Source organism: Nannospalax galili, unplaced genomic scaffold (assembly GCF_000622305.1).
Source record: "Nannospalax galili isolate Female #2095 unplaced genomic scaffold, S.galili_v1.0 scaffold423, whole genome shotgun sequence".
NCBI lineage: Eukaryota > Metazoa > Chordata > Mammalia > Rodentia > Spalacidae > Nannospalax > Nannospalax galili.
This window is the reverse complement of record NW_008350949.1, coordinates 185,854-209,674: the sequence shown is the minus strand read 5'-3', so window position 1 is coordinate 209,674 and position 23,821 is coordinate 185,854. Positions and strand designations below refer to the sequence as shown.

At 41.7% G+C, this 23,821-nt stretch overlaps 1 protein-coding gene across 1 annotated transcript in view; it reads right to left on the bottom strand.

Annotated features, from left to right (window-relative positions):
- Positions 1 to 4,105: 4,105 nt before the first annotated feature.
- The window catches only part of Wwtr1 (WW domain containing transcription regulator 1), a gene marked incomplete at its 5' end in the record, with an annotated part of 57,167 nt that continues 37,451 nt past the window's right edge, over positions 4,106 to 23,821 (bottom strand). The window contains 3 exon segments of the mRNA XM_008848030.2: positions 4,106 to 7,595; positions 10,492 to 10,604; positions 12,231 to 12,352. Of these exon segments, the coding sequence (XP_008846252.1) occupies positions 7,411 to 7,595; positions 10,492 to 10,604; positions 12,231 to 12,352 (420 nt within the window).

Genomic DNA, 23,821 nt, shown 5'->3' with positions numbered 1-23,821 from the left:
ATATATATACACAGCCTAATTAGTCACGTCATCATACCCAAGTGTGGTATGTGAGTGGCTGCTTTCTAGAAGTAGTTTCATCCTAGTGGTGAGAGTTCTCCTGGTTGCTCAGTAAGGAAGATGATTTGAAATTTGCTTTACTAAATTTACATTATCTATGGGAAATAGACTTGAAATAAAAAAATACGAAATTTCACCAGTGTTCCCTGAGCCAGAGTGAAGGCCTGAGTTCTGTCCCCAGAACCAGATGTAAACCAGATGTAGCAGCAGACGTGTAATCCCAGTACCTCTACAGCAATACGGGAGGCAGAGACAGGGGCATCCTCAGAAGCCCACAGGCCAGCTAGACTGGCATCCACAGCAATAAACAAGAGTCCTTCTGTCAAGGTGGAAAGTTGGGGAACAATACCCAAGGTTTTCCTCTGGCCTCCACATGTGTAGCATGGCACATGCATGTCCACACACACATAAGTATAAAAACACATCAATTTCTCACCCTTCAGTCTAACAGACTCACAAAAGGGCCATAAGAAGTGAATGACTCCAATCCATCCATCCCCTAAATGTAGAAAATGTATTCATACTACAAAGACAACAGGTTTTATTTGCTGCCGTGAGAAAAATAAATGTTTCATAAAAAGAGTAAGGAAAGAGACCCAAAAAGGTTAAGTGGATTTCTAGAGGTGACAATTACACCTGTCATTTCTGATAGAGATGGTCCTGGTGCCTAGCCTCATAAAAAACGTTTTAGGGGTTTTGTTTCTCATCTTTATTTTTATTTTGTGTGTATGAGTGTATTGCCTGCATGTATGTGAGTGCACCCGTGTCATGCAATGCCATAGGGGTCAGAAGAGGGCTTCAGATTCCTCTGGAACTGGAGTTAAGGACAGTTCGTAGCTGCCATGTGGATGCTGGGAATCAAACCCGGGTCCTCTGCAAGGGCAGTCAGTGCTCTTAACCGCTGAGCCATCTCTCCAGTCCATTTCTCATCTTTAAATGTAGCTCTTTGACAATGTGAAAATAGACATATCATTGAGTAGAAAGACTCAGTAATATAAAGTGTCATCTCCACTTAAATGATTCCAAAGTGTGATGCTATGCACACACACACACACACACACCCCACACCACACAGGCACATATATGTCTAATTGTGGGAACACAGTAGGCCATTTTATATATAGTTTCAGATTGGCAATGCAGCTCAGTCGTAGAGCCTTTGCCTAGTAGTTATGAGGCTCTGGGTTGGATCATAATACCACACACACATGCACACATACATGCGCACACCTATACACATGCATGCATGCATATACGCACATGTGCAGGCACATGCACACAGTTTCCTCCTACTTCTGCTCTGCTGTTGTTTGCTAATCCCTCAGTCCCAGAATTCTCTACTAAATCCCCTGGCTTTACCTCAACACCAAGCCCCAGTCAGCATAACTGACCTGAGCTGCAAATGCTCCAGGACAGCCAGGAATGCAGACCAAAACAAAATCATAAACTTACCTAAAACCTCAAGATTTATTTTTAAAATAAACAAATATTATGAGATTTATTTTGTAGCTTGGTTGTGTAGCTCTAAGTGTGAACTTTGTAGATGACAATATAGGTGTGCTGGATAGCTTTGTCAACTTGACACACCTGAGTAGAGGGAGCCTCAATTGGTGAATTGCCTCCATTGGACTGGCCTGTGGCCATGTCTGTGGGGCATCTTCTTGATTACTGAGTGATGTGGGAGGGCCCAGCCCACTGTGAGTGATGCCACCCCTGGGCAGGCGGTCCTTTATTGAATAGAAAAGCAGGTTGAGCATGGCCAGGGGGGCAAGCTGGTAAGCAGCATTCCTCTATGACCTGTGTTCCAGCTCCTGCCTCCAGGTTCCTGCCCTGAGTTCCTACCTTGGGCTCCTTCAGTGATGAACTGTGACCTGGGAGATGTAAACCAAATAAACCCTTTCCTCCCCCAAGTTGGTATTGGTCAGTGTTTTGTCACAACAATGGAGAAACAAGCTAGAATACGTCAAAAGGTTGGACATGTAATAAGCTCTTTCTTGAAATTTATTAGCATTCTGTTGATACACAGTGTTACCAAGCTGGTCTTCCATATATGCATCTAATTATGAAGCAAAAATATTAGAAAACAGGGGCTGGAGAGATGGCTCCATGGTTAAGAGCACTGGTTGCTCTTGCAAAGCACCTGGGTTCAGTACCCAGCACCCACAGAGCAGCTCCCAGCCATCTGTAACTCCAGGAAATTCAATGCTCTCTTCTGGCCTCTGCAGGCATCCCACACCATGAGTGTACTTACATACATGCAAGCAAAACACTCGTACACATAAAATAAAAATAAATAAATCCAAAATATTAAAATACATTAAACAAGGAAAATAGAATATTTACAAAATGCTTTTTCCTTTCTTTATTCCTGAAACTATATCATAGCTATCGACATGGCAGGTACATTGTTTTAAGTACTACCAATAATTTAGGAATGATTAAAAGTGTATGAGAGTATAGATGTCATATACAGATACTCTGCTGTTTTATATAAAGGACATGTGCATCTGCAGATTCTGGTGTTGACAGGGCATTCTGGACCCCATGCCCTGTGGATAGACAGTAAGTGACTTCAATTTCACTTTATGCGCATGATACCATATAGGAGGGCCAACTTCACTCCAGTTTTTTAAGTCATTCTATTCATCAAAACCTCCTTGTAGTTTCAACTGTGTAAGATAAATTCCAACTCTGGAGCACAGCATGCAAGAGTTCAGCCCTTCCAGAACTACTCTCCCCCTGGTTTACTTGGCTTGCCTCTCATTCCATCCCCCAACACACCCTTCCTCCACTGTCACAGACTCCCTTGACACTCTTACTTCAAATGTCTGTGCTTTGCCCAAGCACATTGGCATATGCCCATAATCCCAGCATTCAGGGGGTTGAGACTTCAGTTCCCAGCACCTACATCAGGTGTCTCACAACCACCTGTAACTCTACCTCCAGATGACCCAACACCTTCTTCTGGCCTCCCAGGGCACCCAAACATGTGATATACACTTACACAAATAATAAAATTTAAAAGAAAGCACAAGAGGTAAAGAAACATAGTTGTGAGGCTGGAGATGTGGCTCAGCAGTTAAGAACACTGGCTGCTCCTGCAGAGGACCAATACAATTCCCAGCACCCACAGAGTGGCTAACAACTGTCTCTAACACCAGTTCCAGGGGATCTAATGCCCTCTTCTTCTGACCTCCTCGGGCATTGCACGACAAGGGTGCACTTACACACATGCAGGCAATACACTCATACACAAAAAACAAAATTAACAAAATATATACATATATTTTTTAATTTTATTATTTTTAATTTATGTGTACGAGTGTATTGCCTGCATGTATGTGAGTACACCCGTATCGTGCAATGCCGCGGACGTCAGAAGAAGAGGGCTTCAGATTCCCCTGGAACTGGAGTTACAGATGGTTGTTAGCTGCCATGTGGGTGCAGGGAATTGAACCCGGATTGTCTGCAAGAGCAGTCCGTGCTCTTAACCACTGAGCCATCTCTCCAGCCCCAAATATATTTTTTAAACAAAACATAGTTGTAAAAAGATGCATAAGACCTTGACTCTGGGGCATTAGCAAGTTCTTTCCACCAGTATCTACCTCATTCTGTGGCTGAACAGAACGCTTCTGCTAAGGAGTGGGTGCTCTCACCTAAAGTTCTGGGTAAGTAGATGTGTAAAGCTGCAACATAGGGGACAGAGCCAAACTTAGAACCAATGGCACATTGTTGCTTTGTTTTTAGTTATGACAACAGAGAAAGAACCATATTGTTAAAAACAGTTCTGATGGGAGTGTTGGCAGGCTCGTGAGGACTCTTTGTAATACGTACCTTTAAATGTCTCAGTGGATACTTCAATAAAGTAGAAACTAAAATCCTGTGGACATTCATAATGCTGAAGGCCAGGCATGTGAACCAAAATATATTTGCTTACAGAATTCTGTCTTTCTGTCTCTCTTGCTGTCTGCCAGGAGGTTATATAAGGATCTTCAGTTCCACACAAACCCTCAGTAACAAAGACTCACAAGAATGAAGACAAATGTTCAAGTGGAAATTCAATTGTATTTATTTTTTATATAGAATCAGAGAAGTAAAAACCTGTACCAAACTCCAGATAAAATAGTTTGATTTATAGATTTGGCTGCATATTTTCTGTATGCACAACATTCTGAATTAAAAATAAACACACATGCATCATTTGACAAAAAGTAGAAGTAAATATTTTTTTAAAGTTTAAGCACTAGCCTGTAAATAATAGTGTTAGGGAAACGGTCTCTGTTAATCACCCATTTTCCCAATTAAATTAATCTACAGTTTCCTTTTTTAACAGCTTATTTTTTTTACACAGACATTATCCTTGCAGACATCGCTTTCTAATTCCATCATAAGAACACACTGTACGCAGTGACACTCCTCTCACTTCACATAACCTTGTACTTGAGCTTTTCTGCTCAGCAGCTCCCACGACGCTAAAACTCTTACTGTTTTATATCCTTCCCATTACAAAATCAGTGAAAGAAATGCATTTCAACCTAAATATGACATAGAAACACTGCCTAGTAATTACCTAAACTGAACAGAATTACCTATAGGTTTTAACTATTTATTTGCTTCAGTAAAATGCATCTTATCAGGAAAAAAAAAGGTTTTAAATCTGACTTTTTAAATTTGCCTTTTCTATGACAAAATTTTGGGATGAGATGATAAAATGTTGATTCAGGACTTAAAAGACTAGATATTCTGGCAGTTGTCTTACAATACGAAATATTATATGAATAGCACCTTATTATGAATTCCGAGGGAATATTAATACTTATAATACTAAAGAACCAGTGAGAGAAAGTGTTGGGGTGTAGCTCAGTCATGGAGCGCTTGCTTCCCATGCATGAAGTCTTGGGGGTCAAGCCCCAGCACTGAAAAAAAAAAGTTGCTCTTATTTCAAATTTTTAGTTTTTATGATCTTTAATATTTTATGGCCTTAAAAGCAATAACAAAAACTCTATCATCTGGCTTTATCTACTAGTAAACAGCCAGGGGCCATATCTCATTCTGGAAAAATATTATATTCATTAAAAATGTTTCAACTAATTTTACTAAAAAAATCATCCTAGTATTTCATAATGCCACAAGCTTCCTAGAAAATTACTTGTAAAATTTGATAACATAAATCATCAATGACTTAACTACTTTAAAAAAGAATGCCTGTTTCTGTGTTCTACTACATTTAATAACCTGAAAACAAGCCTATAAAAATATTTTTTTAAAATACAGTAACACTGCTGAGTTTTGATAGGTCCCTTGTTTTTTATTTTGGTTTTTTTATTCCTTAGAAAGAATGTACAACTCTTTTTTGCCATTTTTGCTAAGAAAAGAATGAAGGAGTGCTCTCTTTCAAGTAGCAGCAACCTAAGTATCTACCCACCTCTCTCACAGAGTGCTCAGACTGAGCAAAGGAGTTAAAGGAACATAAACTGTGGGTCCTTCAGGAAAAAGAAATCACAGCAGGCAGATGGCCCTGTCTGCCGACATGTCCACCAACAGTATGAACAGGACATCACAGCCCTGACACAGCCCTGACACTCGCCTCCCCTTCTCTCCCCTGCCCTCCCTTCCCAATAAAGTGCACCAAAGCCCACTTCTCTACAACAGAGTCTTTGGGTACAAAGGGTGTAGGAGAAAACTGTTGCTTTGTTCTTTGGGGCACCTCTCCAGCATCTTGCTTGTCTTGCTTTTGAGGTGCTATGATTTGTCTATTTCCATGTCACATCAAATACCCTTCCTGCCATATTCCAAACCTCTACTGCTTCATCTTTTGACCTTTTCACTTGCCTTCTTTTCAACAAGATCAAATGTATTCTGTACATTTACATTCCATTCAATCAGAAAGGACCTTATCGAAGATCCAACAACTAAGCCCTCACCCCTCTGGGAATTGAAAGGGTCCTCTCAGAGACCTGGATTCTTAGTGTCTTTTTTTAAAAAGGAGATTAAACTTATAGATTATAAATAATGTCGGTTCAAAGACTAAGCAGCTGAGGACTTCATTGGTAGTATAGGTAGCCTGCATGCCAGGCGAACATGATTCTCTCAGTCCTTAAAAGCTAATAAAAAAAGTTGGTTACATAAGAGGTATTGAGTACATATCTTATGTCTTTTTATACCAACTTGGCAAACAGGATTAAAACAACATACTTAGGAATCCATTTTACTGAATTCAGAAACGTAAGTCTCCAGCATATGCCCCAACGGGGCTTTTTTTTTTTTTTTTTAAACACGTCAGTCAGAGATCTGCTTCATCCTTCAGTTTCATAGATAGGATTGTTTTTAAACACTTGAAATTTTGAAAACAAAACTGACAAGGCTTCAGATTACAAAACACAAATGCTAATCACGTGTGCCATCAGGCTAAAATCTACGTCGCCCTGATGTTGCAGAACAGTTTCAAAAGAGAAAAATATAGTTGCCGCTGATTTATCAAAAACATTTGGCTGCCCTTTTTCATAAGCTACAAAATTAGTGTTTTATAAAAGAAACATCAAATGCTAAGCTGCATTTCAAAAATAAAATCCAAACTGCAATTTTAAAAAGGTTTGTTTGATAACTGCTTATGTTAGTAGCAAACTGGTCTCTTTCACGAGATCTCTGGTGTTAAGAACGGTGATTCTCAAGCAGCCGTCACCCTTCTGCTGGAAGGAACAAGTTGTCTGGGTGCTACGTAGTAAAATGATGAAGGGGAGTAACACTAGGGCTCTGTGCAACTTTGTAAATCCAGAAGAGGAAGAGCCATCAGAGCCAGCATGGATTCAAAACTACATTGTATTCCATACAGCATAAATTTACCATCTATACAAGGATTTTCAAAGCTCATGTTAAATAAGTTTTAAAGCGTTTCTTACTACTATCACCAGTACAGTTTTTGAAACTGTAAATCAGGTCTTTGTGCACATTTCCTGGACCAAGCTGCCTGTCAGAATTCACTGCCCATGGTCAGCTTTTATGGTTTACAGTCCATTGGTGTATACAATTTCAGCTAACACCCATAAAGCTTGGCCATGAGGCAGAGGAGATTTTAAAGTGATTCCGCATAACTGATCCTGCAGACCTGATTCTGCATTATCTGTCACAGAAATGCAGGCTTGCAGAAAATGAAAATAGAATATTTGTTTATGCTTAACTTACGTTCCCATCAATCAAAACCAGGCAGTGATTAAACTGGCCACATGAAAAGGAGGAAGCATGGCTACGGAGGCAGGAAGTGGTGCGACTGCAGACCTGCTCCGCTCCATCGCTTCTTCTGAGGCCCAGGAAATGTCAGGTCACGGCTGCACCAAGTTACAATGGTAGTGGTTACAGCCAGGTTAGAAAGGGCTCACTTTTGTTCAGAGCAGACTCTACATCATTAAAGAGAGGGATCAGATCTTCAGACTCCAAAGTTCCTAGGTCAACGTTTGTTCCTGGAAGACAGTCAAGGAAATCAGGGAAGCGGGTCTGCTGAGGATTGATGTTCATGGGTGTCTGACCTGCATTTTCTCCTACAACAGAGTCAAAGGAAACCATGTTACTCCTTGTAAGTTCTTTAAAAAGGGATTAAGTGACACCATAACTCACATGTTCATGTCTGCAGATACACATTAACAACCTAATCCTACCTTGGCAGAATGTATATCCCAGTAAGTCTAGAGTTCTGCAGAACACGTTAGATAGGTGTGTCCTCCGAAAGAACCAGCAACAGCTACATGTCTGAATCCTAAGAGACTCCACAGAAACAGAGGAAGACAGTTGCCCCTCCCACCCAACTGGTCAGCTTTAATTGCATGAGGGGAGGGTCTAAGGACAGACACGGAGGAAGCCAGGGAGACAGACGGAAGTTCACCACCTTGGTGGTGCTCTGGCAGCAGCTGATCTGAAAGCTGTGTCCTCGATCCACAGAAAACTATCATTGCAACCTTGGGATACTCAAAAGTACATATTGTAGCCAGACACACTGAAGAATTCCTCTTAGTCATTCTTGTCAGAAACGAAAGCGTGAGCAGACAAGCCAAGCTTCGGCAAGGTTGGTAATCTTAAAACATCTCCCTTGCCAGCAGCTCTGCAATGCCATTGTGAGCTTTTTTATCTTTGTTGTTTTAGCCCCTTCAAAGTGGGTGATGGGGCTGGAGAGATGGCTCAGCGGTTAAAAGCACTGCCTGCTCTTGCAAAGGATCTGTGCTTGATTCCCAGCACCCCCATGGCAGCTAACAACCGTCCCTGACTCCAGTTCAAGGAGATCCAAAGCCTTCTTCTGTCCTCCACCAGCACTGAAGGGCATAGGTCCACTTATATACATGCAGGAAAAACACTCATACACATAAAATAAATACAACAAAATAAACGTTTTTTTTGAAGGTCGGTGAGACAAAATACAGGCAATTCTTCGGGGATTATTATGGAGCAGTCTAGAAGCACGGAAGACTGCCCAGCCTCTGTTGATTGCCCGTCCCTCTGCTCTACCTTTGCACCAAGTCTTGCTATTGTTGGTGTTGACAAAATACAGGCAATTCTTCGGGGATTATTATGGAGCAGTCTAGAAGCATGGAAGACTGCCCAGCCTCTGTTGATTGCCAGTCCCTCTGCTCTACCTTTGCACCAAGTCTTGCTATTGTTGGTGTGCACTTGCTGCAAAGGAACCATAGGATTTATCAAATCCATTTCGTATATTGCATCAACCTTCTTCAACAGAAGAGCAGAGGTGAGACCATTACTCTCATTTCATTGGTAAGAAGCTGAGGTCCACATAGGTGGAGGAACACAGACTAAGGCTGCCTTGTCTGCAACCATTTCAAGGCACCATTTCAATGCATATTATGTCTTCAAAACTCTTCCCAATTACCCACTTGATTTTATTTTGGACACGTATGGAAATGGCCGAGCCTTTAATCCCAGCACTTGGGAGGCAGAGGCAGGCAGATCTCTCTGAGACCAGCCTGGTCTACATGGTAAGTTCCAGGCCAGCTAGGGAAACTAGGAGACCCTGCCTGAAAAGAATGAATGAATGAATAAATGAATGAATGAATGAATAAATAAATAAATAAATAAAATAAAATAGATAAATAAATAAATTTTTAAAAAATTAAATAAATACTCTTGGGTTTGGGGTTTTTTTTTTAATTTCGGTTTTTACCTTTACTGGATTCTTGGTGTTTAAAAGATGAAAGTAAACAACTGTTAAACATAGGCAGGAACAACTTCAATAAGGAAACAAAATAAATCTCTCACTGAAAAAAATCAGAAGAGATGAAGGTGGGAGGAGGGAGAGCAGCACAGTAATAAATTGGGGAACAGTGCTGCAAACAGTTCAAACTACTCCCATGTGCCTCCTCACAAGACAGTCTGGTCAGTGCTCTCCACACACAGAGATGGCCTGCGAGGCTCCAGCCCTGTACTTGTAAGGCTGCACTGTAAATCTAGCTGCAGTATGACCTGCAGTCTCAACAACAAACAGTTCAGCCTCACAGCAGCACACAGAGCCATCACGCAGGAACGGCATGTACCCGACTGCAGATACTGTGCATAAATGATTTGGGGGAAGCAATTTTTCACTTTCGTCAGAGAACAATTACTTTTCTATCATCAATAATAACAGCAGAGAAGCTTGTGAATACCTGAGCTGTCATTTATTTTTAGCTTGGCCAGCAGGCCACAATATTGCTAGAAACATGCAATTAGTTGTGCAATTCTCAGTGTGAACTTTGTAGGTGACAACGCTGTGTCTCTATGTCAGCAGGTTGGACATGCCTGTTCCAGAAAATCTTCTAGAGTCTGACTTGCATCTTTAGGGATCTAGATTAAGCTTAGTTAAGCTAAACTCAGTTTTACAACTAGAGGCTGAAAGGCAGCTATAATCTCACTCCTTGAGAGCTTGACCTGAAAGATGCATAGGCTGTGGGCTGGGGAAGTCAGCTGGTTCTCTTCTTGTTCATTACTGAGGGAAGATGTTATAATGTTAGAAATTGGAGCTGGCAATTTAGAATCCTCTGAGCTGCTAACTTTCTAAATGCTCACTGCCAATTGCTTTCCCCAAAATAACGAACATGAAAACATTAGTGTGTTTGTAGGATTACAGAGAGTATCATTTCCCAGAAGAATATGGACCATTCATTACAACTAAAAAGTAGGAAGAGCACTGGTCTCCTTTGCACAGCAAGGGGCGGGGGGAGCACACAACACGACACGACACGCTTAGAATCCCACGCCCATGTGAAAACTCTATCTGTATAAACTCTGTGAAAGGGCTGGTGTTTGCTAGTAGTGCCTGTGGACAGAGTGGCTTTTCCCTGTCATTTTATGTTGTTGAGCCTTAGAGTTTCTTACTGGCTTTTAGACTCAAGATAATCAAGGGAACAATTTAAAACGGAAAACACTGCAAACAATCGCAAGTTATGTTCCCACCTGTGTCCATCTCGTCCACGTTGCTGAGGAAGTCCTCTGGAGTTGTGGGGACACTGTAGCACCCTAACCCCAGGCCGCTGTCCGTGCTCTGCTCCCTTGAATGATAGGGCCCTCTGCAGAAGGGAAAAAAGGAGACCTCCCTATGAGCCCACTTACTAAAGTTCACAATTAAAATGCAGCCACAGAACTCAGTCAGTGAAGGGGAGAAAACACGGCCGTGTACTTTAACTTTGAAATATATATCCCAATCTGAAGGAAACCAGTCAGTTAGATGTAAGTAAAACTGTCCCTTTATCATAAATGGAACTGAACTCCTTTCATCTCAAAATAACCATTTGGATACCTTCCTACATATAGAGTATGGTACAGGACACTGTGCATGTAGAATTTTTAAAAACAGAAGCAATACTGAAGATGCTTTAGATGCACATTAACGGCATTAAGAAATGTGTATGAAGCCAGTCCTGCTAGTACATGCCTAGGAGCCCCAACAATCAGGGCCTGAGGCAAAGGATCCTGAGTTCAAGGCTATACAGAGGGATCCTGTCTAAAAACACAGTTCAGTGTGATGGACACACCACTTTCTGAATAGTGGCTGCTACTGGGGAAGGAAAGGGTAGAATGAGAGCTCAGTGATGGTGGGGATGGACTCAGATGGTCCCTTAATTTCTTTTTACTAAAAATTAAGATTGGATGGAAACACAGCCTGGGTAGTGGATGCGTTAGCAACTCTTATATTTTTCTTAATATTTTTTCTTTTCTTTAAAATTAACAATTTAAAAATATGAATAGTGGCTGCTACTGGGGAAGGAAAGGGTAGAATGAGAGCTCAGTGATGGTGGGGATGGACTCAGATGGTCCCTTAATTTCTTTTTACTAAAAATTAAGATTGGATGGAAACACAGCCTGGGTAGTGGATGCGTTAGCAACTCTTATATTTTTCTTAATATTTTTTCTTTTCTTTAAAATTAACAATTTAAAAATAAACATTTGTTCACTGTTTTGGTTACTGTTTATTTTCATCTCTCTCTTTAATTGTACTTGTTTTCCAGGAACCTCCTCAAGTCAGAAACACAAAGGAGATCTTGCCCCATATTTAGGTTTAAAAGGTTACAATTAAAGTCGACTGTGTCTATCATTTAGGTAATTCTGGGTAAGTTATCTTTTCCTTCTGCTACTAGGTGGGTTTTTTTTTACATCAATATCTCTTTTGTTTTAATTAATTTTTAATTGTGAAAAACTTAAAACTCACAAAGAACGAGCAAAAAGAACAGAAGGAGTTTCTGTATCTCACCAGTTTCCTTAATAGAAAAGGCACAATTACCCCAACCAGAAAATTAACATTGCGGAATACTGTTAACTAAACTACAAACCGGATTCACCCTTCAAATGCCTCTACAGTTCTTGCTGTTGTCTATTTTCCGTGTCCTGCTTTTATCCCTGCTCCACTACAGAAAAGTACAAGAGTCTTGAAAGCATAATTACTAGATAACACCCTCCTGTTTAAACTGTAAGTTCATCCTCATGTACCAATCATTGAGTCAGGTTTCTTCCATATCATATGGCTAGTTTTTGAAATGGAGAATGTTTTAAAAGGTAGATAACTTCTCTTCCAGGTCTCCCCATACCTTCAGCCCTCAAGTTCTTTACCTTTCCTGAGTATAACCAAACATCGCACTATAGGTCACATAATAAAAAAGAAAAAAAAAAAAAATCAATGGCCCCCAGTGTTAACTTACCCATTGAGGAAAGGATCTGAGCTGTTGTTGGTGATGGACCTCATATCTGGGGTCATAGCAGGTGGGTTGACATTGGCCAAGGTCTCAGCTTCCATGGGGAGCTGTCTGCAGAGGGCAGCTTCCTAAGTAAGAATCAGAGGAAAAGGGAGTCACGAATTGTCACACAAGGATTGGAGCAGAATATGCTTCACATGGAAACTGCTCACCAAATACAAAACATTTTATCAAAACCATTGGGAAATCCTTAGTACACTTTCTCTGAGGAAAGTCTGATGGATGGGTTGTTCTCTTCCTCTCACAAAACTATAGAGAACCTAAGTGAGCATTTGGCCTCTGGATACTTACTTTAAAACTGCCACTCCTGGAGTGGTGGTACACGCCTTTAATCCCATCAAACACTCAGGAGGCAGAGGCAGGCCGACCTCTGTGAGTTCAAGGCTAGCTTGGTCTACATAGCAAGTTCCAGGACAACTGGGGCTATAGGGAAACCCTGTCTCAAAAAGACCAAAAAAAAACAAAAAAAAAAAAAAAAAAAAAAAACCACCAAACAACAACAACAAAAACAACAACAACAACAACAAAGCCTGCCCCATCTACCCATGAGGTTCTTTAGACACCAAAATCATATTATGGTCTCTCAAGACATTTTCACACTGACAAGGTTATTGCTATCCTAGGTTCTCGGGCTAAATCTACAGCAATCAAATACTTCTGGACTTGCAGGTACATTTTGGTCTCCCCTCCCACATATATATACCAGAGAATTTGTAGATTTCGAGTTCAGGCTCTACACTAAATTACCTCTGGCAGTTTGTGTTAATAACCAGACCAACAAACAGCCAGTTAAAAAATTTGTTTAATGGGGGCTAGAGAGATGGCTCAGTGGTTAAGAGCACCAGTTGTTCTTGCAGAGGACCCGGGTTCAGTTCCCAGTACCCACATGGTAGCTAACAACTACCGCTAATTTCAGTTCCAGAGGATCTGACACCTTCTTCTGGCCTCTGCAGGCATTGCATGCTTATGGTGCACTTACATATATGCAGGCAAAACACTCATACATACACATAAAATAAGCATAAATAAATACCTTTTTTTAAAGTTTGCTTTAAAAAATATCATGGCCAGCAAGGGGCATTGATGGGTAAAGGCATGTACCGCCTAGCCTGAGTTCAATCCCTGGAACCCACAGAGTGGAAGGATAGAACCGACTCCTACAAAGTCTCTGGCCCCCACAGGTGCACACAATAATTAATTAGTTAATTAATTAATTTCCAGGCCAGCAAGGTGGCTCAGTGAAGGTTCTCAATACACAAGCCTGAGCTTAATCCCTGGGAACCCACATAAAGGTGGAAGGGGAGAACTGACACTCCAAAGTTGTCCTTGCACATATAAGCCATAGCACATGCAAATCTGCGTGCACACGCACACGCACACACACAATAGTAATAATTTCAAAGTAATCTGTTTCTTTATTTCACTATAATTTGAATTGACTAAAATGGTTCAATGTTGGGGAAGCTCCCCAAACAAAATCCCACAGACAATTAAATGTTTGATGATATGGAATTCGTTATTTTTTAAGCTAGCACTAATAGCAAGGAGAGTCAGTCCAAAAGGTTATGAGCTTATTGACTACAGCTGCCTTCTCTAGATAAACATGACCAGGCATCAAGCTCCTTTCAAGTTAGTGGCTGTTTCCAGAGAACACTTTCATATGCTTATTCTGGCATCCAAAACTAAGGTTAAGACCTTCCCTGTACTTATGCCTATCAATTTCCAAATTTCCAGACTGAAGTCATTGGTCTCACATCCCTAAAACCCCCAAACCATGGCTACAATGACAAACAGAACATTTTAGCCTTCTAAGTTCCAGGATCTTGGTTAGATGTCTGCCAGCCCTGACACGCTACGACTTTAGAAAGTAACTGCTGTCTGGGCAAGTGCCCCAGTGAAGTCATCAGCTATAAAACTCCCAGTTACCAGAGCTCATTGTGCTGTTGCTAGTAGTTATGGTAGCATTACGCTCATAAATCGTAAGAGGCTTGACTGTTAAGAAACTGCATTGCTAGGGCTGGAGATGGCTGTTCTTCAAGAGGACCGGGGTTTGGTTTCTAGAATCCACATGGTGGTTAACGACCATCTGTAACTTCAGTTCCAGGGGATCCAATGCCCTCTTCTGGCCTCTGCAGGTTTGCACACATGGGTCACTTACATACATGCAGGCAAAACACTCATACACATAAAATAAATGGAAGGAGGGAGGGAGGGAGGGGGGACAGAGGAAGGAAGGAGGAAGGAAGGAAGGAGGGAGGGAGGGAGGGAGGGAGGGGAGACAGAGGAAGGAAGGAGGGAAGAAACTGTGCTGTTGGTGTGTACTAAAATAAATACACAGAAAAGGGCCTCTAATTTACTTCTGTTCATCTAGACTGCAAATAATAATTAGAATGCTTAACTAACACATTTCATTCAGCAATAAACAAAAAAACAAGTTAAAAATGGATATTTTCTTTAAAGCTGATTTCAGTTCATTTTCTAAATCTTAGAAGTGTTTTCTAAATGAATCTAGAAAAAAATCAAATTAATTTCTGGAAATTATGTTTATATGTCTTAGAAACTTTATTATCCAACAAAGCTTTCCTGAAAGCCTCATGTAAAAAACAAGTACAGGACCTGGGAGGAGCCCAGCAGTCCAAACCCTCAGGAGCACTCACATACTCTGAATCATGGTGAAGACAACCATCAGTGATTTACGTTCTGGTAAATACAAGAATCTTCTGGCTAATAATCTTCACTATCAGGGAAGAAGGGAAGGAAGGGAAGGAAAGGGAAGGGAGGGGAGGGGAGGGGAAGAGAGGGGACGGTAGGGGAGGGAAAGGAAGAGGAGGGGTCCTCGGGACGGTAAGGGGGTAGGAGAGAGAGAGAGAGAGAGAGAGAGAGAGAGAGAGAGAGAGAGGAAGAGAGAGAAAGAGAGGCTATAATAAGAGGAATTTAAAGAAAGAAAGAAAGAAAGAAAGGAAGGAAGGAAGGAAGGAATGAAGGAAAGAAAGAAAGAAAGAAAGAGAAGAAAGAAGAAAGAAAGAAAAAAAAGAGAAGGGAGGGAGGGAGAGAAGGAGGGAGGAGAGGAGGAAGAAAAGGAGGAAGGGAGGGAGGAAGAGAAGGAAGGAGGAGAGAGAGGAAGAAAAAAAAATCTTGAAAAAAGCTGGGTGTGGGGGCACATGCCTTTAATCCCAATACTCAGGAGGCAAAAGCAGGAAGATCTCTAAATTTGAGGCCAGTATGGTCTACATAGCAATTTCCAGGCCAGCAAGGACTATACATGAGACTCTGTCTCAGAAAATCAAAACCAATCAACCAACCAAGCAAACATACAACAGATGGATGGATGGATGGATGGATGCAAGGAAGGAAGGAAGGAAGGAAGGAAGGAAGGAAGGAAGGAAAGAAAAAGAAAGAGAGGGGAGGGAGGGAGAGAAGGAGGGAGGGGGAGGAACGAAGGAAGGAAGGAAGGAAGGAAGGAAGGAAGGAAGGAAGGAAGGAAGGAAGGAGGAAGGAGCTGAAGAGATGGCTCAGCAGAGGACCAGGATTCAGTTCTCAGAACCCACATGGCAGCTAACAATCATCTGTTACTCCAGTTCCAGGGGATGACACCCCCCCCAACACACACACACACACACACACCCTTCTGGCCTCTGTGGGCACTGCACCCATGTTGGTGCACTTATATACATACAGGCAAAATACTCATAAAAATAAATAATTTTTTAAAATAAATTTAACTGGCATATTTCATTCTTCAACTACTCAGAGTAAGTAAAGGATTGACCTCTAAATAAATGCCCTTTTGTTTATTCTTTTACTGTTTTTTTTTTTGAGACAGGAGCTCCCTATGTAGCCCAGGGTAGCCTTGAACTTGCGATTCTCCTGCCTCAGCCTCCTGAGAGCAGGGATCACAGGTATGTCACTACGTCTAGCAACTAATACATTTTATAGAAACAAGATAATCAGAGGGCTGAGGATATGGCTTAAAATGTTTGCTATGTAAGCATGAGGACCTGAGTTCTGATCCCCAGTATACATGTAAAAAGCTGGAGAGGTGGCTCAGGGGTTAAGAGCACTTGCTGTTCTTCCAAAGGACTTGGATTCAATTTCTAGCAACCGTATTTTGGCTCTATCACCCCTCTTCCGGTCTTCCCAGGCACTACACACATAGCAGTATACATACCAGTAATCAAAGCACTTGTATAAATAAAAATAAATGAATCCTTTAAAAAAAAAAAAGCTGAGGGATACAGCCAGGCATGGTGGCACACACCTTTGATCCCAGCACTCAGGAGGCAGAGGCAGGAGGAGCTATGTAAGTTCAAGGCCAGTCTGGTCTACATCTCGAGTTCCAGGCTAGCCGGGACTATGTAGCAAGACCCTGCCTCAACAAAGCCGAGAAAACCAACTTATGAAAATTGTCCTTTGACCTCCGTACATGAACCATGGCACAAGTGTGCTCGCATTCAGACACATACATATACATACACATCATACACATACACACAGCAATAATAAAAAATAAATTTAAAAGTATTTGGAGGGAACAGGAGGACAGTCACCAGGGGAAGAGGAAAGATTGGGAGGACGGCAGGGGACGAGAACAGAGTACATGGGGGTATATGGATGGAAATGTCACAATGAAAATCTATTCCTTTGTATGTGAACCAAAGGAGATTTAAGGATTATATCACAACTGATGATGAAAGGGCCTAGAGGACACTGGGGAAGACACCTCACTGCGCTGTTTCGGGTCTATCCCACCTAGTTTTTTAAATATTTTATTTATTGATTTTATGTGTATGAATATATTGCCTGCATGTAGGTAAGTGCACCCATGTCATGCAATGCCCACAGGGGACAGAAGAGGTTGTTGGGTCCCCTGGAACTGGAGTTATGGACAGTTGTTAGCTGCCACGTGGGTGCTGGGATTCAAACCCTGGCCTTCTGCAAGATCAGCCAGTGTTCTTAACCACTGCACTATCTCTCCAGCCCCATCCACCTATTTTTAAAAATATTTTATTTATTATTTTATTTTATGTGTATGAGTGTATTGCCTGCATGCATGTGAGTGTACTGTGTTGTGCAAATGCCCCAAAGGTCAGAAGAGGGCTTCGTATTCCCCTGGAACTAGAGTTAAGGACAGTTCATAAATGCCATGTGGGTGCTGGGAATTGAACCTGGGTCCTCTGCAAGAGGTCAGTGCTCTTAACCACTGAGCCATCTCTCTAGCCCCTCCACCTATTTTAAAACCAAGAGACCTACAGTTCTGTTCTTCAGCATCAAGGTTCCTAGCTACACTGACGCCAACCTCAGATCAGCAAAAGAGGAAATACATTCTGTCTGTAGGGGGCACACAGTATGATGTTTCCACTTTAAATGGCTAACCCATGAAAGAGAAACAAAAGGTTGTTGAATAGACCCTACTATTAACTTTGAAAATTAAACTGTACCACTTCTTAGTTACAATGCAATGATTTGTCTAATAGTAATGCAAGACCATTCTTGGGTCACAAATCATCTTAAAGAGCTGCCAAAGTAAAGAACCAGTGGGCCTCTGCTTCCTACCCCAAGAGGATGGTGAGCAGAGGTGGAGGCAGATCCTCACAACAGCCCACAGGCCTGCCCACTACTCCCTGGCTCTGACATGCTCCCTTGCCTTAGTCCCTCTGCTTGGAACATGCTCCACAGATCTTCCCAATCTCATTCCCTTGTTTAGGACCCACATCCTACAAATGCTACTATTCATGTTTCTCCCTGCCCCTGTCCAAAAGATCCTGCCCCTCTGTCACTATCTGTCTCTTAACCCGAACTTAGTTTCTTCACAGCAACTTAGCCTTTATCAAGTCCTTCCCTCTGGACTGTTAGCTCTATGAGGAAAGGACCTTGCTGTCGTGTTCACATCTGTATTACCACTACCTGTAACCATGTCTGGTACATAGTGGATATATACTCAACAAGTTTTGATGCTCAACAAATGTTAATGAGTGAATAAACGAAACCAATTATATACTCAGGTGGAAATACTTTAAATTATGATTATCAATAAAAGAAAAGATAAAATAAGAAAAAGAATCACACCTTCAACCACAAGTCAATCAGGCCTACTGTATACATTGCAACCAGCGAGGTATATAGTCCTCAAGCGATAGTCCAACAGAGCCCTCCCCAGTCCTAACACAAAATTAACAGAGCCTAAGTCGTCAGAAGCAGCAACCCCGGCCCTAAATAAATACGTGGATTTGAAGTTTGGTCCTGCTGTCTCTTAGTGAGTTAATCTCTCTGTCATTTGAATAGTGGGGATAATAAAGGTCCACAAGGACTGCTGTAATGACAAAGATGCTCAGAACAGTGCCTACTTCCAGAAGTCACTATATACACATACAAAACCAATTATTCCCTCACCTCAGGTTCTGTATTCCAATCTTGAAAACAAGATGAAACCAAAATAAACACATTTGGGGTTAGGGTACCGTTCAGTGGTAGAACACTGAGGCCCTGGGTTCTGTCCCCAGAACCATAAAAGTAAATAAATAAATAATTTTGAAAAGTCTCACTATTATGTGGAATTGATCCATTTTAAGACAGGAGACACTTACTGGTCAACTTTCACCTTGGAATTAAATAAAATGTGAAATTTACCACAACAGATTTTTTTTTTTAGCAAAGTTTATAAGCCATGCATTGCATAAAATTAGTTTTTACTATATATAGTGGGAAGAGTTACATTTTATAATACTTCTACATTTAGAACTTTAAAAATTCCACTCTTGGCCGGGCGTGGTGATGCACGCCTTTAATCCCAGCACTTGGAAAGCAGAGGCAGGCGGATCTCTGTGAGTTCGAAGTCAGCCTTGTCTACATAGTAAGTTCCAGGACAGCTGGGGCTACAGGGAGACCTTGTCTCAAAAAAAACAAAAAAACAAAAAAAAAAAAAAAAAAAATTCCACTCTTTTCTAGGCAGGGGCAGAGAGATGGCTCAGCAGTTAAGAGCACTAACTGCTCTTGCAGAGGACCCGGGTTCAATTCACAGCAACCACATGGCAGCTACGAACCGTCCTTAACTCCAATTCCAGGGGACTCTGAAGCCTTCTTCTGACCTCTGAGGTATTGCATGACATGGGTGCACTCGCATGCAGGCAGTACGCTCATACACATAAAATAAAAATAATTTTTTTAAAAATTCCACTCTTTATAAAGTAAAAATTCTCCCATGTCTATCCATGAATTAACAAAATAAATAGTACAATACTCAAGGCTAAAATTAAGGGGCTGGAGAGATGGCTCAGCGGTTAAGAGCACTTACTGCTTTTGTAGAAGACCCAGGTTTGAAACCCAGCACCCTCATGGAGGCTAACAACCGACAGTAACTCCAGTTCCAGGGGATCGGACACACTCTTTGACCTCCAAGGATATTGCTCGACATGTGTACTTTTTTTTCATACATGCAGGCAATACGCTCATACACATAAAATAAAAATAGTAAATAAAATATTTAAAAATATTATTTTAAAAAAGGCTAAAAATGAAGACTAACCTCAGCAATATGTCCTCATCCAAACAGGAGGGTTTGGGGTTTTTTTTTTTTAAGGTTTTGTAAGCTAAATTTAGATATAAAAGTAAAGTCAAAACAAGTATGATTTTGATTGTCAAATGACATTCACTGCCCTTGCAAAGGCACAAAGTTAAACATCAACTTTACCAGGAAGCAGTTTTCACTGGTTCCTGGCTTCCCGGGTCTAAACAGTACAGCAGCCAAGAGCTGCAGGCATGACTGCACCCCACCATTGGTTCCCACCTCTACTCCAGCTGAACGGGTTACTTACAGGATCCACCATTGGTTCCCACCTCTACTCCAGCTGAACAGGTTGGATCCACCTTGTCAACTCCATCTCACCCACGGTGATCCACCCCCAAAAGGGGCTTCAGTTTCTCCACAACTCAATGCTTTGGAGCCGTCTTTGTCTACCACACCCCCTCCTGCCTTAACAGTTCTGCTATGGAGCCTCAGTCCTGATGCCCTCCCCCACCATCACAACCACAGCAGGTCTTAACTTTCCCCTCTCAGCTGTGAACACCTGAATAAATGTGCCTAGTTGAAAATCCTAACCATGAACTCAAAAGAGTTCCTCCAGTTACCCTAAAGTTTCTCTTAAAGTCATTTTGACCCATCCAGGGTCAAAATTTAAGTGTGACTGTCAACTTGACAGGATCTAGAATCATCCAGGAGATGGGCATCCCTGTGAGGGATTATCTAGGGTTAAGTAAACCGCTGGGCATGCCTGTGAGGAACTATCTAGGGTTAAGTAAACCGCTGGGCATGCCTGTGAGGGATTATCTAGGGTTAAGTAAACCTCTGGGCATGCCTGTGAGGGATTATCTAGGGTTAAGTAAACCTCTGGGCATGCCTGTGAGGAACTATCTAGGTAAACTGAGGGAGGAAGACCATCCTAAATGTGGTTGGACCAATTCATGGACTGGGAACCTGCATTGCAAAAGGAGAATGGCATTCACTATTCTCTGCTTCCTGCCTGTGGACACAATGTGACCAGCTGCCTCCTGCTCCTGCCACATAACTATCAAGGGCTGTACCTATGTCCCCTGGAACTCTGAGCCAAATAAAACCTTTCTGCCCTAAGTTGCTTTTGTCAGGTAGTTTGTTACAATAAAGACAAGTAACACTGAATCAACTATGTCTTCCTTAAGCCCCACAATTTTTCACTTGTACCCATATTCAGTCCTTGAAAAATATCACTGACGTTATCACATACCAGGTACCATTCTCAGCTGTAGCAAATGATAAGACAATGCCCTGTCTTCAGGGAATATTCTAGAGGAGGGAGACAGACTGTCATGAGGAACAGACAGAGACCAACCTTTGGGGTGTCCATCTCTCCACTATCACCTTTCTCCAACCTTACATCCATGTCGTCATCACTTCTTGAAGTATTCCAACTGGGCTCCCTGCCATGCCGCCACCCTTTTTCTGTCAGACTACCAGCAGGCACTGTCAATACTTAAGCCACATCTGTACAAGGTGTGACGACTGGAGAAAAATAGGGGTTAGAAGAGTCAGCATAGGCTGTCCTATGGCAAAACATGGACTACTTAACCAAAAACAAAACTCAAGGGCCTCACAATGGCTCTCAAATTATTGATGAACTGAAAGAAGATTCTTCTTGTCATAGATTTCAGGCAGACAGAACTTTCTAATTCGTAGTCAGTAGGGTACTGGCTTACTACTTCTCAATTCTCTGGATATTGGCCAATGGAACTCTTAAGTAGTTAAGGATTCAATGCTATTGGCATGTCCTGAGCTTGGCAGAGAAAAGACAGCGTGGCACTGGGGTTTCCTGACTTTGAAATCAGAAAGATTAGAGTTCAAATCCCAGTTCATTTACAACTGGACAGTTTATTCATTTAAAAAAATAGGTACTTTATAAGACCTATCTTGCTGGGCTGTCAGTATTTCATTTTACCCTCATAAAACTCAACTCTCTCCGTTTTACAGATGAGGAAACTGAGGGACAGAGAGATTCCCAGGATCCTAGGGCTAATAACAGGTAGTGCCAGGATCTAAATCTAGGCAGTATGACCCCTGCGTCTATTCCTTTAGCTTCTTCGGACAGCACAGAACAGAGAAGGAAGTGAGGGGGGAGACTGGCAGACCTCAAATTTTGGGCCCTTTCACCTACTGGCTATGAGACCTGGGCAAGTAACTTCATTTCTCTGATCCTGTTCTCCTAGCTATAAAATGGAAATACCATTACCTCACTCAGACTGTTTAGAAGAGAATTTAAAGAACCAACCTATTGAGCAGTCCTAAACACGCTTTTTCCTTCACAAATTGGGAAACAGATGGAATCGGAAATTTTATGATCATTTTCAATGTATGTGAGTGGAGCAAGTGTCCTGGGAATTCACAACACATCAAGCAAAAGTTTTAAGTTCAGATTTTAAAGGCCAGTTTCAGAAAGATCTGGAAAGTTGTCATCCTAGTCTTGCTCCAGCCCTCTCTCTTCCCACCAACTTTATTTTTCCTTCATGTGCAAGTTGGGGTTGGAAAGACTATTTCAAAATGAGGGCTTCAGAATCTCTCTGTGAGTCTGCGGTCATCCACTTAGTTCCCTTAAACAACAACAAAAAAATCATACGTGGCTTAAAAAAAAATACCCCCCCATTGGCTGGGGGCTGTGTAGTGTGTGGAATAGTTAGAGATCTGTGAGTTAAGGTGTCCCTGGAAGCGAAACTCAAGCTTCTTTCCCTGCCAGCTCCCTACTGGCCGGCAGCTCTCCCGTGGAATAAGTCACAGAGGAGGTGAGAAAGCAAACAGCACTGGAGAACACCCCTGGCTCTGATGTCCTTGGCTCAGGGCACCCCCCACCAGCCAGCTCCTGCCCTCACTGGAACGAACTTCAAAGGGAAATGAATGACAGTAACCTCTTCCAAGGGTGTTCTGCTTGACTTAAGTGTGTGGCCAGGGAGTCTACAAAAATGGAAGGTTGGATTGTTTTAATTACAAAGGGTGGGGTGAGGGAAAACAAATGAAAAGAAAAAAACCAATATTTTCAAATCCTATTATTAAAATATATTCTAGTACAGAGACACAGTGCTTTCTCTTTATGCCAACCCCCAGGGGGGCTTTTTAGAGGCAGAATACTGAAGAGAGAGAGAGACAGAGAGAGAGAGAGAGAGAGAGAGAGAGACAGAGACAGAGACAGAGACAGAGACAGAGAGACAGAGAGAGAGAAACATTCTTGATGGAATCTCTTTAAAACTCTGTGCCAAGAGATTCTAGAAATTCACTCTCACACTTCCTGGAGCATCTTTTTGAAACATCTCACCACACATGCCAGACTGTCTCTATAAAAAAAATCAGAGTTGAAACTCTGATACGTAGGGGAAGCATTGCTGAGTCCATAATTATTATCCACAGCCTGTTGTTGCTCCTTTAATTCAGGATGTACATAGCAATCTTGTTATACCACAATCTGTTTCTTTTATCTCCCAGAATCACATAAAGGAAGACAATAATTTAGATACTCTTTTCACTTGAAACAAGGTTGAGTGGATTTGAAATGGAGTATTTCCTCATACCTCTGTGATCTTATTCTCCTTAATGCAAAATGAGCCTCCATCTTAAATGTCCAATTTTTCAAAAGGGGTTCTTTTATTATTGTATATGTTTATTTAAATGGCCAAATAAAAACTGTAACACACAACAGGCTGGTGTGAAGGAAAAAAGACTCTTGTAGTACTATTCATCTGCTTTTCCGCTTTTTCAGAACAAGGTCTCACTACTTAGCCCTGGATGGCCTGAAACTTGCTATACAGACCAGGGTGGCCCTTAACTTGCAGCGGTCCTTTGCCCCACAAATGCCGGCATAACACTTCAAGCATGTGTAACCACATTTAGTTGCATTATTCTTCAACAAGGGAACAGGATAGACAACCCTCCCCAACTTATAGGCAAGTTCGACACTGGCCAGAAGCTGAAATGGAAGTTCCAGGAGTCTGCTCACTGCTCAATGTGTGTGATGAGACCACTTTGG